General features: G+C 37.8%; 1 protein-coding gene across 1 annotated transcript in view; it reads right to left on the bottom strand.

Annotated features, from left to right (window-relative positions):
* Window positions 1-2,672: 2,672 nt before the first annotated feature.
* The window catches only part of Zir (dedicator of cytokinesis), a 667,641-nt gene continuing 656,367 nt past the window's right edge, over window positions 2,673-13,946 (bottom strand). The window contains exon 44 of the mRNA XM_090407837.1: window positions 2,673-2,996. Within this exon, the coding sequence (XP_090263963.1) occupies window positions 2,939-2,996 (58 nt within the window). The 3' untranslated portion in view covers window positions 2,673-2,938. The remainder of the gene's footprint in view (window positions 2,997-13,946) is intronic.

Genomic DNA, 13,946 nt, shown 5'->3' with positions numbered 1-13,946 from the left:
AAGGCGATGCCACAGGCACCATTAGTAGATAAATTCATTCTCTGTGTAACACTAACATTATGATAAGTGGGGGGGGGGGGACTGAACTGGATGTTTGTTAAACTTCTGAAGTTTTTTCAGGGGTTTAACTCCATTTCTTGTACCATGGACAATATGGTATCCTCAGTTATAATACAAACATCATAGACTCCCAATAATTCTACTTTTCATATGTTTAGTTCTAAAGCACTACTCTGCTGAATACCTACTAGACAGCGTATTAGACCAAATCTAATAGTAACACTTTAAGAGGCTTCCTGATCAACTAACAAATGATCTCACTGCCTTGCTCTGGAGGCAAGGAAGATAAACAGTGATATGTGGAAGCATTGATAATGCCTAAGACTTATTGATGAGTTAGGTATGCATTTTTTCATATATGGAGCTTAGTCAAGAATTTATCATTACACATTCCACGTCCCTTTTAATTTCAAACATACTTCTAATCCTCACAACCAAATCACTGTTTATCTTCCTTGCCTCCAGAGCAAGGCAGTGAGATCATTTGTTAAATGATCTAACCTAACCTAACCAAACCTACTCTTCTGAGCAGATAATCAGTTTCCTCACTCCTCATGTTTCACAGTTACACCTTCTTTGACTCCTTCCATTTCAAAAACATGGTATTTTTTTTACATATCTTCACTCTAAAAAGCATTCCTAGAATCTTTTTTTTTGGGGGGGGGGGAATTGTTTTTCTCTTCTTTACATAAAATGTCTTCAACTGCAAACTAATACCAATCAGATAATTTTAACCACTTTTCAAGATCTCTCACTCCACCCCACCCATCTTCTCCTATACCAATATTCCTAAGTTCTTTTCTAAGATCTCTCAAGGAGGATCAGTGAAAGATTTTTTTTGAGAGGGGGAGAATAAAAAATCAACAGCTATGCCATTTCTTAGAAGACAGAAGAGTAAAGGTTAAGTTAGAGGTCTAATAAATAAAGTCAATAATTTTAAGGAAATTACTGCAGAAAATAGTAAAAATTACAGAAATTGTAAAATAATAATTGTATAAAAAAATAATGAAATCTTAATTAGGTTGGACTGTCAGTATCTTATACCTAATTTTACCATAAATACTCCAACTTCTGCACACCCTAGCAATGTCCACAGATCTGCACGAGCCTGTTAGTGGTGTTGTCCACAGCCAACATTCGCGTGTTTATCAGTAGAGAGAGTTGTCTAGCTGTACCAGTTAATATGCAGTGATAACCGGTACACTAGACATGGAGTTAGTTAACATGGAGATTATGAGAACCGTGTAGCTGTAATTTCACTTCACAAGGTGGAATGCAGCCACTTGTTATTTCCAACACGTTAAAAGCACTCATGATCAGTAGGATGCTTGTGTATCGGACCATTAACTATTGCAATGACACAAGATGTATCTGACTGCCAAAGAACAGGTTGACCATGCTGCGTTCGGACACAACAGCTTGTGAGGGCTTTGAAGGTACACCTCTGCTGTAATCCTGTGAGAACGCAGAAAGCAATGTCATGAGAGATGAGCATTTTGCAGAGAACAATGCTACATATACTAATGACCTGAGGAATGAGAGCCTGTTCTCGTTCTACTGGACACTTCCAAATACCACAACTTATACGGCAGAGGGTGATAAAATAAAAGACGCTTTTCTGGTGGTATATGAACAGCAACAGATATAGAGATATCCTCTTCACAAATGAGAAGATTTTCAATATTGAAGATTCATTTAGCAGCAAGATGATCAGGTGTATGCCACAGATGGTTGCACAGCATGTGCCATAGCACTCAGGATTCAGAAAGGCCATCACCCCACATCAGTGATGGTTTGGTAGTGGTGACGTATCAAGGGGTATCCAAGTTGCATTTCTGCAAGAAAGGGGTCAATACAACCAAAATGTTTCAAGACACAGTACTAGAACCTGTGGTACAGTTCCTGAACACCACCTTGTTTCATGGTAAGCAGTGGACCTTTCGACAGGACTCAGCACCTGCATACGAGGCGAGGACCATACAGCAGTGGTTGGAGGCAATTGTGCTCGACCATATATTACCATCTGATTGGCCACCTGGTAGCCCAATCTGAATCTGATGGACTTCAAATTCTGGTCAGAGCTTGAGAGTCACCTGTAAGAAACGACACGCATTACCAGCCTGAAGTTTGAATTGGGAGTGATCAGCAGCAGCATTTCCATTGGATGTTGTGCATGCCACTATTGATATTTGGCATCACAGACTTTGGGATTGCCTGAAGGCAAAAAAAGAGGTCATTTCGAACATTGAGTGCTGCTGCTACATGCATGCTTTACATGTGCTTTGTATGTGGCTGAAAGCTATAAATGATTTACTGATAGATTAAGGGTTTATGCACTGTTCAAGTTGTAACAGTATTTATGGCTATACTAAATATTATGATAGTCCTGGAAAATTTCCTCAAGAGATTTATATCATTTGGGTATATGATTCAGGAAGTGATCACTGATGCAGTTTTTATTAAAGCAGCAATGGTACATTGTTATAAAAACAAGTGCTTTTCTGGTATAAGAGACTTGCCATGGCTGAAAATTTAACTTACAAATAATTGTTGAAAATTAAAAATATTTTAAAATTGCATTTATCACAATTAGCCATAAAAAGTTATAAATATACAGTTGAAGAAGAGTTTTATTACAAATGAGATACAGTTATTGCTATTCACAGACACTAAATTTCAGGCATATTGAACAATTCACAAACATAAACAGAACATATTATTAAATCACACTGTAAATTGCATAAAAAAATAATAAAATCATTCTTTTATTTTTGTGAGAGAACTTCCCAGCATTTGACTAGCTTCATTAAGGCCTGCTTGTTCAAGTATCATTTGTTCCTTTTCTTCTTTTTGCATGCCCTATTTTCAGAGTCCATAGTTAACAAACTGGGGTGTTCTTCTTCTCTTTTCGTTCATTACTAACATGACTTTCTGTGCTAAAATAATAAAATAGAAGAAAACAGGCAATATACAACCTGATAAATTGAATACTTGACAAGAAATTATATTCTCATTTTTATCCTTTACCCAAATTGTATGCAAAGAGAAGTTTACACATGCCATAATCATGAAGATACTTCATGACTAGGCTACTTGTATACAGAGGCAGTTGATTTCACATCAGTATTATTATTATTATTATGGATCACTCTAAGGAGTACTTAGACTCATTGAGGGAGCCCCTAAATGTCATATCAAGAACTATCCAACATTTGTGCAGTATCTATCACTTTCTTTTGAACTCATTCACTGTCATGGCACCCACACAAACCCTGGCAACCTATTCAACTCATTCACCACTCTCCAAGCAAAAAATCTAGTTTTAAGACCACACTCTTACTCAGTTTTCATGAATGGCCCCCTAGTTCTCCCACCAAGACACCTGTTCTGAAAAATTTCTTCTGAATTAATCTTGTAAAAACCTCTCAGTAATTTGCATATTTCAGTCATATCATCCCTTTTCTGCTTATCAACTAGTTTCTGTAACCCACAAATCTTCAACCTGTTCTCATAAGGTTCATTCCATACACCTGCTACCATTTTGGTCACTTACCTCTGGATCCTCTCCACCACCTGGTGCAACGTGTCCCATAGTGCACAACACAATTCCTCATTTTGGATGTGTAGGTTTATGGGAAGGGTCACCGTTATCCACCTTTATGATTTCTCATTAGTGAGAACTAGACCCACGGAGATACTTACCTACCTATTCTCTTTGTGGTACATATGAGGGGTGTGCTGAAAAGCTGTGATAATCACCATGAAGGAATTGAGTAGTAGAACCACGTAACTTACACATTATTCTACATATTTCCCACGAAGTGGTATACACTTGTTACAATGCTGTTGCATCATTTGCAATCCTCTAAGAAAAAAGTCTTTCCCTTGTTGGACAAACCAATCAGCTGCAGATATGACTTCATCATCTGTGGTAATTTTTGTTCCCTTCAAGTGTTTCTTTAAATTTGGAAATAGGAAATAGTCAGATGGGGTCAGGTCTGGCGAATAGGGTGGGTGAGGTAGACACTAAAAGCCCAAGTTGTGTTTTGTCTGTTGGGTTTCATGAGCAGTGCGAGCAGGTGTGTTGTCCCACAAAAGCAACACGGCTCTGCTCAGTTTTCCATGACATTTTCCCTTCAGAGCTGTTGAATAAACTGCTGCTGTAACAGTTTCACCTTTTTTTAGGTACTTGGTGAGGATTACACCATCCATATCCCAAAAGACAATGGCAAGAACTTTCCCTGCTGAGACACAAAAGTTCTCCATGGTAATTTCTTTTGCCATGGAGAACTTTTGTGTCTCCGCTCCATTGACTGTTGTTTGGTCTCTCTGGGTCATAGTGAAGAAGCCATGTTTCATCATCAGCCACAATATGAGCCAAAACATTAGCCTCAAAATGACCCAAAATCTCTTGAGATGACAGCACACACTCTCTCTTTTGGTTAGCATTCATGCATTTGGGGGACCTACTTTACTGAGGCCTTCTGTGTGTCCAGATGTTGGTGGATCATGACCCCCTCAACTCATTCCCTGGATATCCCCAGAGTCTTTGCAATGTTTTTGGCTGGTATTCGTCTATCATCAAGGATCATGGCATGCACTGCATCTATGTTTTCAGGTGTAATCACTGTGGAGGGTTTTCTTGACCTGGGGGCATCTGTTATCTCAGGATGCCCGTTTTAAAGGCCACCCATCTGGCAACTGTTGTCAGCAACTAAAAATAACCTCAATGCATACTGGTGGCACCATCTCTTAGACTTTGCACTGACTTGTCAAGCAGCCCTCGTATGGTCACTTTCCTGATAGAAGGTAGAGTTGCTACTGCAGTTAAGGATAAATCTTCTGATATTATTACCAGAACCAACACTTTCAAACCCCTGGTTCCTTTCACATCATGTGCAATTTCAGGTAATTATCCCTTAGTATAAATTCCATCTTCCAATGTATATCCACCATAGTTGAAGTCTTTCATGATAATTGCTTGTCTTGCACTCATTATGTTAATCTGCTGATGCATGTTGTCCACATCTTCTGGACCCCTAGATCTATAACAGCAATTAACATTTTGCCATATTGGCCTCTATCTAACACCAGACAGCCTCAAATGAACCATTTCCATCAGATCTACAATCTTCCTTCTATTTTTGTTGTTTAAAAGTTCTTCAGCTATCATTAATAATATCCCTCCTCCTGCCCTATTTCCTCTATTGTCTCTGAAAATACAATATCCATTACATTCTATCCATTTAACTACATCATTCTCTGACAACCAGGTCTTGCTAATGCCAATAATGTTTGGCCAAGTCAAGCTGATCAATGCCCACAGTTACTCTTACATAATGTCATTACCTGTCCATTCATATTCAAAACCTGGCAAACTGCACACAGCTCTTCATAATCATTCCTGCACTCACACTTATTTATCTTAGGGGTGGCTGTTTCCACACAGTCATTCCTGCACTTACACTCATAAGTCCCAGGGGTAGCTAGACACATGCTTGATTGCTTCACCCTCTAATATTTCTAGTTTCCCTGGTTTTGCACTTCCAAACTCTCACTGAACAACACTTTCTCCAAACACTTAATTCCAAAACCATTTAAGTGCAGTCCATCAAGCATATACAAGTCCTTATATCCATCAGATTCACTCCACACATCTATAAACTGTATACCATTCCTCCTTCACCATTTTCTTATTGACTCATTAGCAATCATGGCCCTTCTTCACAATTCTGTCCTAACATATCAAGGCAGCAGACTCACAATCTTTACTTTCTTACTCTAACAACTCCTTCATATCTTCTCTCATTGCATATTTCTCACCTTTCAAATCATTTGTACCTGCCAAAACAATTAACTCATTCGCTTTTCTCTTCTACAAACTTACAGTTTCAGTAACAGACTTGATCTTCACACTTGGAAAACATGCATGCTTTTGTCATTTTCTCATTAAGTATATCTCTTATCATTGCCCCACACTTTACTATATCTATTCTCCCAGTTTCTTGCACTCTTATGCTTTTTCCCATTCACTCTTTCTTTCATTCTGCATGCTTCTGTACCTCATGCCACTCGACCTCACATTTTGATCTGTGAAGTAATCCATGTAAGCATGCAATTTCTTTTTGTGCTGCATCTCATAATCCACATTATTACTTTCAACCACTTCCTTCAAACTTTCATTCATAAATTTTGTGCACTCTCATTCACTGCTTCTGCTACATTCTCCACAACACTTCCGCAATCCTGCCTTATATCCATAATATTAGTCACTTCATTCTTTCGCTCCTGACTTGGCTCACATTTCTTATACTCACTTACAAAACATTTCTGAGAAATATTCTTTTCATTCTCTCTCTCTCTCTCATACCATAAACCATTCAATCTTAGCAACAAATACCGACACATGCTACATCGCATTAAATCCCTCATGTTGAGATCAATCAACATCAATGTCTTGGTTGCCATTTTTCTGGTATGCAAAAGATTAATGATTGTAGAGGAATTGTGTCTACAAGTGTGGAAGTTGATAATACATGTGCAGATTTTGAATCTGGGTGGCATGAAGTCGAAATTAACAGACTAGTATATCTGATAGGATGCTGTTATAGGCCAGGGAATGTGGAGAATACTGATTATGAAATGTTTAAGGCAGCTGGTTGGGTACGATAAGAAAAGTGATCCTGATGGAAGTCTTTAATTACAGGAATATAGATTGGAAGGAGGAGTAGTGTATGGAAACAAAAAGAGTGAGGTTGTGGAATTTCTGAGGGATAAATATCTTAAGCAGCATGTGACAAAAGCAACTAGAAGTATTAATGAGGTGTTAACACTGGTTGGTGAGAGGGATTGTTAAGTACTTGTTTGGAAAGTGGTGAAACAAGAAGTACTTAACGATCTTTCTTTTAATGATCGTTCTGAGATCGTGATAGTGATCATTAAAAGAAAGGGTTACTGCAAAAAAGGATAGGGTGAGTGATTATGGATAGTGCTGTAGTCAACTAGCATCAGTACATTGGGTAGATGAGTTAAGTAAAAAACATGTTGACAGTGCATGGAATACAAGCAATGTCTAACTGCATACCAAGAGTTAAGTGAGTAAATAGAGTAGGAATGAAATGGATGAACAGGTATGAGACACATCTTAACATGCATGGATGGTTATCCATGATGGTCATCTGGTTTTCAACCAGGAATATCATCCTTAGTTTTGATAAATCTAAACTTCCAGCATCTGTAAAATCAAGGGGTCTCAATTGTACTGTTAGATTGTGTACATCCCTAATCCATTGAGATGCTTTAAATGTCAGAAATATGGGCATACTGAAAATACATGTTGTGACTCTATCACATGAGCCCTATGTTGTAGTAAAGAGCATGATAACAAATCTCGCTTTGCAAAGAAAGCTAAATGTGTCAACTGTTAGGAAGATCATGCAGCCTATTCCTTTGCATGTCAGAGATGGAAAAATAAAAAAGAAATACAAAAAAAGATAAAAACAGAACAAAATATATAATATCAGGATGCAAACAGAAAGCTTACCACCACCACCCATTCTGAAATAATCTTATGTTGAAAAGGTGACAGGTAAGAAAATATCACTAGCAGCTGAAACCCATGTCTATTCCACCATCTGATAATTTTCCCATACCTGAACTTCATGATCATGGGTGTTTCTCTGTGGAGCCCCTCAGTCAAATCACGTATGATCTCACTCCTGTAACAACTCCAAAAATTATCCCACTTGATGACAATACACAGGTTAAAAAAATTATGGCAAGGATCTTACCTAAAGATAAGCCAGTAGACACCCTCATAGAAAAAATCCACCAAAGTAAACTAACTTCACCAAATAATTCTGACACATCACATGATGTATTAAACTTTTTTCCAGAAGAAAAGATGGATACCGATCATCCATACTTTCCTAAATCAATAGATAAACATAGGCTTGACAAAGGTAAGCTCTCAACATCTTGGAAATTAGACAAACCTACAAAGCCAAAACAATAAGACACTTTCTAAAGTGGAACTGTTGGAGGAGGCTTCTCCATAACATTGATGTTATTATCAAGGTTGCAGAAAAACAAATCCTTCTGTTCTGTCTGCAGAAAACATATTTAAAAGCCAGTGAGGACCCAATCTTAACATTTTACTGTTGATCATAAGGAGAGAACTGGACATGGTTCTATTCACAGTGGATAGCCATCCTAGTGGAGAATCATACTCCTTTCCAACATGTTCAGCTTAATACTGCTCTTATGGATAGTGCTATAATGAGGTTCCATTTATTTACCACTGGGATGCGAGTTAAATGAGATTCAACTTGGTAATCTTATTATTACAAACTTCTTCAGTCCGTACTTCTCATTAGTGACTTTGATGAACTATTTTGGATAATGTCAACATGAATGAACAAGATCGTATCATTGAGTTAATGAATGACAATCATAATCTCTCTCATCTTAATAATAGTATCAATGGTTTTCTCTATATGCCTTTCCACTCATATTCTGCAATAGATCTCACCAATTTTCCACTGCTCATTTGGTACATTGAGGGGAACATCTGTGGGTGATTATTTGCACTGTGCTCACATGACCCATGTTCTCCTACATGGATGCCCATGTGGAAAATGGACAAGGCTGAATGGAATACTGCAGACTGTACCATCCAGGCAACAACAGCTACAATTCCAAAAAAACAGAATCTCAATTTATATTGCATCCCAAAATGTGGTAGAACCCAAAATGGCTAGCAGCCAGAAAAGATCAAGACAGAGCATAGGATATATTTTGTGGACAGTCCACCACATTGAACCTAATAGCTTTTAAATGCACTTGAATCAAAGCACTTTTTGAGAGAATTCAGAATCAAAATAATCTTGGATTGAATTTACATCATCCAATAATAAAATATCCAGTGCAGAAATTGTATGGGACAAAATCTGGAAAATGAAAGATAGATATAGAATTCACTATTTGTCTACCTTGGAACACAATGAATGTGTTGTTTGTTATCCCAAAGCTATTGCAGACACTTAGGGAGAACATTTTGCTAGCATTTCAGCAACAGCTTCCTATGTGAATATTTAATATGAAAAGAGCAACAAGTGAAACAGTGGGTAAACTTTTTTACTAATGGGCTAGAACTGTATAATCAGCCATTCATTGAAGAGGAACCGATGACATCCATTGTCCATTGTGATATGATAAATCATTTTCTACTGTCTTCTATGAATTTCCTTCTCTTACTATGTGTGTAGAGGCTTAAGTGCTGTGAGGACATCATGTTGGAGGCTTAATAGATTTTTTACAACACTCAAAAAGAATTAAAATAGAATTTAATACTTCCTATATCCTATATTAGTATCCAAGATACTAAAACAGTACAACCTACACACAGCATATAAGCCCCACCGCAAACTTGCTACCCTTATCCGTTCTACGAAAGATCAGCTCCCTCCTCTCTCTCTGCCTGGAGTTTACAAAGTACCCTGTTCCTGTAAGCTGGCGTACTTTGGACAGACAGGCAGATCAGCATCCATCTGTCAAGAGGAACACAAGTCTTACATCTTCAAACACAACTATGGCCATTCAGGCTTGGCTGACCATGTTTTGGACACCACCCACAGAGTATCATGGAAGAAAACCACCATGCTCCACCACAGCAAATTCAAGAAAGAGAGACTTTTCTTAGAAGCAGCAGCAGCTCTCAAAAACCAACCAAATCTCAATAAATACGGTTGCATTAAGCTTCCGAAGATTTGGGAAACACTCATCACCAGAGTTCCCACCTTACATTCCAGGCCACCTACTACTGCCCTTAGAGGGTGCTCTACCTAGATAGGACTTCAGTGTCACCCACGTGGTTGGGCTTAGTATTGTTTGTTATTTGTGTATATGTTACATTAATTGTTTTTATAATCCCCGTAGATGTCCTAGTGACTAGGACGAAATATAGGAAGTATTAAATTCTATTTTAATTCTTTTTGAGTGTTGTAAAAAATCCATTAAGCCTCCAACATGATGACCTTCTCTTACTATACAACAGAATACTTTCAAAGGAAGAATTTCCAGATTTTTTTGCATAAGTGAATTGTCAATGCCATCCCTAAACCAGGAAAGGATTCAACAGAAGCAAACAATTACCAATATTACCAACCCACTGACCAACTGTCTGTAAGATATTGAGAAAATGGTTAATGCTAGATCTCTCTGGCATTTCAGAAATGGGGATCTTCTCTCCAACATGTGTGTCTTTCGTAGGCATCATTTGATGTTGTACCATTTGATTAATTTATAAATAGGTATTTTGAGATGCATTCCTCAAACAAGAGCATCTGATTTCAGTGTTCTTTGATATAGAGAAAGCTTATGGCACAGTCTGGAGATATGGCATATTAAAAGATATCTATAATATGAGTCTAGATGACAATTTCCTATATTTATTAAAACTTTTCTGTCTAGCTGAGTATTTGAAGCAATTGGGAAGCACACTATCTTGAACATATCATCAAGAACAGGGTGTTCCCCAAGATCCTGTCTTAAGCGTGACACTCTTTGCTGTCAAAATTTATTTAATCACTGAACAGCTTCCTTCAACTGATGCAAAGCTCTATGTGTTGATGATCTCACTATTTATTGTCACTCTTCTAACAAGAGGGTAACTGAAAGGCAACTTTAACAATAGATCGTGTGTTGCATCATGGGCTCTTAGCAATGGGTTCAGACTTTCAGGAGAAAACAAAAGTCTGCCTACACTTCTGCTGAAAATGCACTCTTTACCCAGATCTTGAGTTAAGAATCGGACAAAATTTTATTCCAGTAGCATAAGGGGCCAAGTTCTTGGAACTCATCTTTGACAGAAAGCTCACATTTCTTGCACACATTTCATCAACTTAGAGAACACTGCAAGAGAGCATTGAATCTCCTTTGCACTCTCTACTGAATTAATGTGCATCAATCCTCATTGCTTTGCCTTTGTAGTACACTTGTATATTCAAAGCTGGATTATGGGCCCAACAACAGCTATCACTGATTACTGTTAGCTATTGTTGCTTTTTGCACATCACTGTGTCAATCACATGGAAACATTCTTCTCATAACCATCCAGAGTAACCCACATGGAGTAGTATTTTTTCTCTGCTTTGGGAGGCTGAATATCACATACATCAGACTTCCATATGTCCTTTTGGTATGTGGATTAAAGTGATTATGCAAGCTATTTGGATAAATTTTATGTTACCCAAACCAAATATAACAGCATTTCTCCATGCTAGATTTGCACTCCATCATGCAACCTCTCACCATGCCAGCTAATAAAATCTAAACTCTATTGTCTATTTGTAGTTATTTAATGTCCACAGAGCAGAACACTCTGATTTCCGACATTTCAAAATCTGAGACCTGTGTTGGTTGTGCTACTGCATTTCCTGATCATATCCAATTAGATTTCAGTTCATTGCAATAATTATATAGTAGAGTTTTACACAATTCAGCTTGCACTTGTGAAATTAAAGAAAAATGTACTAAAATTGTATAATTTATACAGATTCATTGAGTTCTTTATGGGTCATCTCATCTCTTGTGTAAAATATGCATCCAGTGCTTTGCAAAGTTCTACAGCTGCTGTACAAATGCAGGTTCTTAATTTGAAACTCAGCTGTATTAGCTCCTTGATCACAGTGGAATTAAGGGAAATGACACTGCAGATGTAACTGCTAGATCAACCGATACATTTTCCATGTACTGTCTGTCAGACCCATATGTAGACTACATGCGGTTTATAAGATCAAAGATAATAATCTAATGGGAGTCATCATGGCAGGAAGCACTGACAAATAAACTACATGAGATTAAGCCTGAAATTAAGGATTGACAGTCAAGTCAGTGGACTCGCATACACTAGCAACTCTCATGTCTTCTAGCATGTAGTATCTTATGCTATGGCATTGCTCCAAGTTGCCTCCTAAGTTTGTCATAATCACCAGCTTTGTAGTTCTGCATAAACACTTTCTGGACTGAAATTTGCACACATTGAGTGGACAAGGACAAAACTGCATGATCACTTTCCCCAATCAGAGGTAGAATTGCTACTGCAGTTAAAGATAAATCTTCTGATGCTATTACCAGATCCGACACTCTCAATCCCCTGGTCCCTTCCACCATATGCTGTTTCAGGTTATTATCCCTTAGCAACTGTATAAATTCCATTTCACCATGTACCCTTTCCTCCTTCCAATCTATATCACCATAGTTGAAGTCTCCCATGATAATTGCTTGTATACAGCTAGTCATCTTGTATACAGCTAAACTAGCTGTATACAAGATGGTGTTGAAGACAATATTAACTTAAGGATCTGAGAAAGATCAAGGGAGTGAACAGATAACGTCACTGACAGAATCATATTAAAACTGAGGATGTTAGGAAGGAACTTGATACGGTTCAAGATACAATTGATATTTTCAGTGTTTTATTATCATATGGGCAACTACAAAGAGTCCTCGGATGCATTAAGGAAGACCCTAAACATCATTCCAAGCACCATCCAACATTCACACAGTATCTATCATACTTTGTTTTGATTTTGTTCACAGTCATGACATCCAGAAGAAACTCTGGCAACCTATATGACTCATTCATCACTCTCCAAGCAAAAAACGTAGTCTTGACATCCCTGCTTAACTATACTCTTGCTCAATTTCCAAGGATTTCCCCTAGCTCTCCCACCATAAAACTGATATCCATTTACCTTTGCCCATACTGCCAGCCTATCTCTAAATCATCCTGCAAAATATTAACATCATATTTATTAACTATTGTTGTACCTAATTGTGCATCATTGGCAACCAGCTGAATAGTTCTTCTCAGATCCCTTTCCTATATTGTTAATATACAAATTAAATAGTGGCAGTCAAGATATCAGAGTCCTTTGATATCTGTACTCTGCTCCTGAATAAACTATGGTCTGGTATCTCTTCATCAACCACCCTCTTATCCACCTTACCATTTTCATATTCATCCCCCAGTGCTGCAGTTTATTAATTAGAATTCCATGCAGCATACAGTACCCCATTTCTCTCTGTCCATTCCTGTATTTTGCTCTTGACCAACTTCTCCAATGCCTTCACTGCAGCTTCTGATATGCTGATCGGTTGGTAATTTGATACATGTTTTTGAGTCTCCTTTATGCAATGGAACTATTTTACCCCTTTTTCACCTCAAATGTGGTCAAAGGCATTGCCAATTCCTTAATACTTCTTAAAACTCCAGCGGGCATACCATCTAAGTCCATAACTGTATTCACATCAAGGTTCTGTAACATGCTATGAATCTCCAGTTCATTTACCTCTGGTTTTATATAAGCCTTTGTGTCTCTTATTACTGCAATATCTCCAACTGGATATATACTCTTGCAAAGTTCGGTGATTCCAAGTGTAAGCAAATACCTGGATACTGCAGCAACTGACCCTAAAGGTAGTGCAAGCTGAGGCAACTCATGTCTAAGGTGGAGCAAGCTCCGATCACCATTCTTGATATTTACCCATAATTAACTATGTCTTTATATAGTTTCTACTATATTCGGCATGAAACTCTTTGAGTTTCTTATTCGGCTAAGAAACGATATGGGATGTAATATCCCTTAACTTAAACAAGTCATATGTCGCCGAATTGAAGCCTTTGGCTCTTCATATATCTAATAATTTATTAGGACACCTCTCGGCAGTACTCATAGAAGGGTTGCAAGTTCTGTTCGCTACAAACTTGATATTAACTAGGTCTACCTACTCACTGATGAGACCTCAATAAAGGTTGAAACTGGTCTGGGTAGTGACCTTCTCTCAGAACAGAAATACAGCTCCTAGGAGCTAAGTTCACATTA

This window comes from Typopeltis vanoorti, chromosome 18 (genome assembly GCF_054136105.1).
Source record: "Typopeltis vanoorti isolate ZY-2024b chromosome 18, IOZ_Tvanoo_1.0, whole genome shotgun sequence".
NCBI lineage: Eukaryota > Metazoa > Arthropoda > Arachnida > Uropygi > Thelyphonidae > Typopeltis > Typopeltis vanoorti.
The sequence above is the reverse complement of the archived record's forward strand: the minus strand, read 5'-3'. Positions and strand labels throughout refer to the sequence as shown.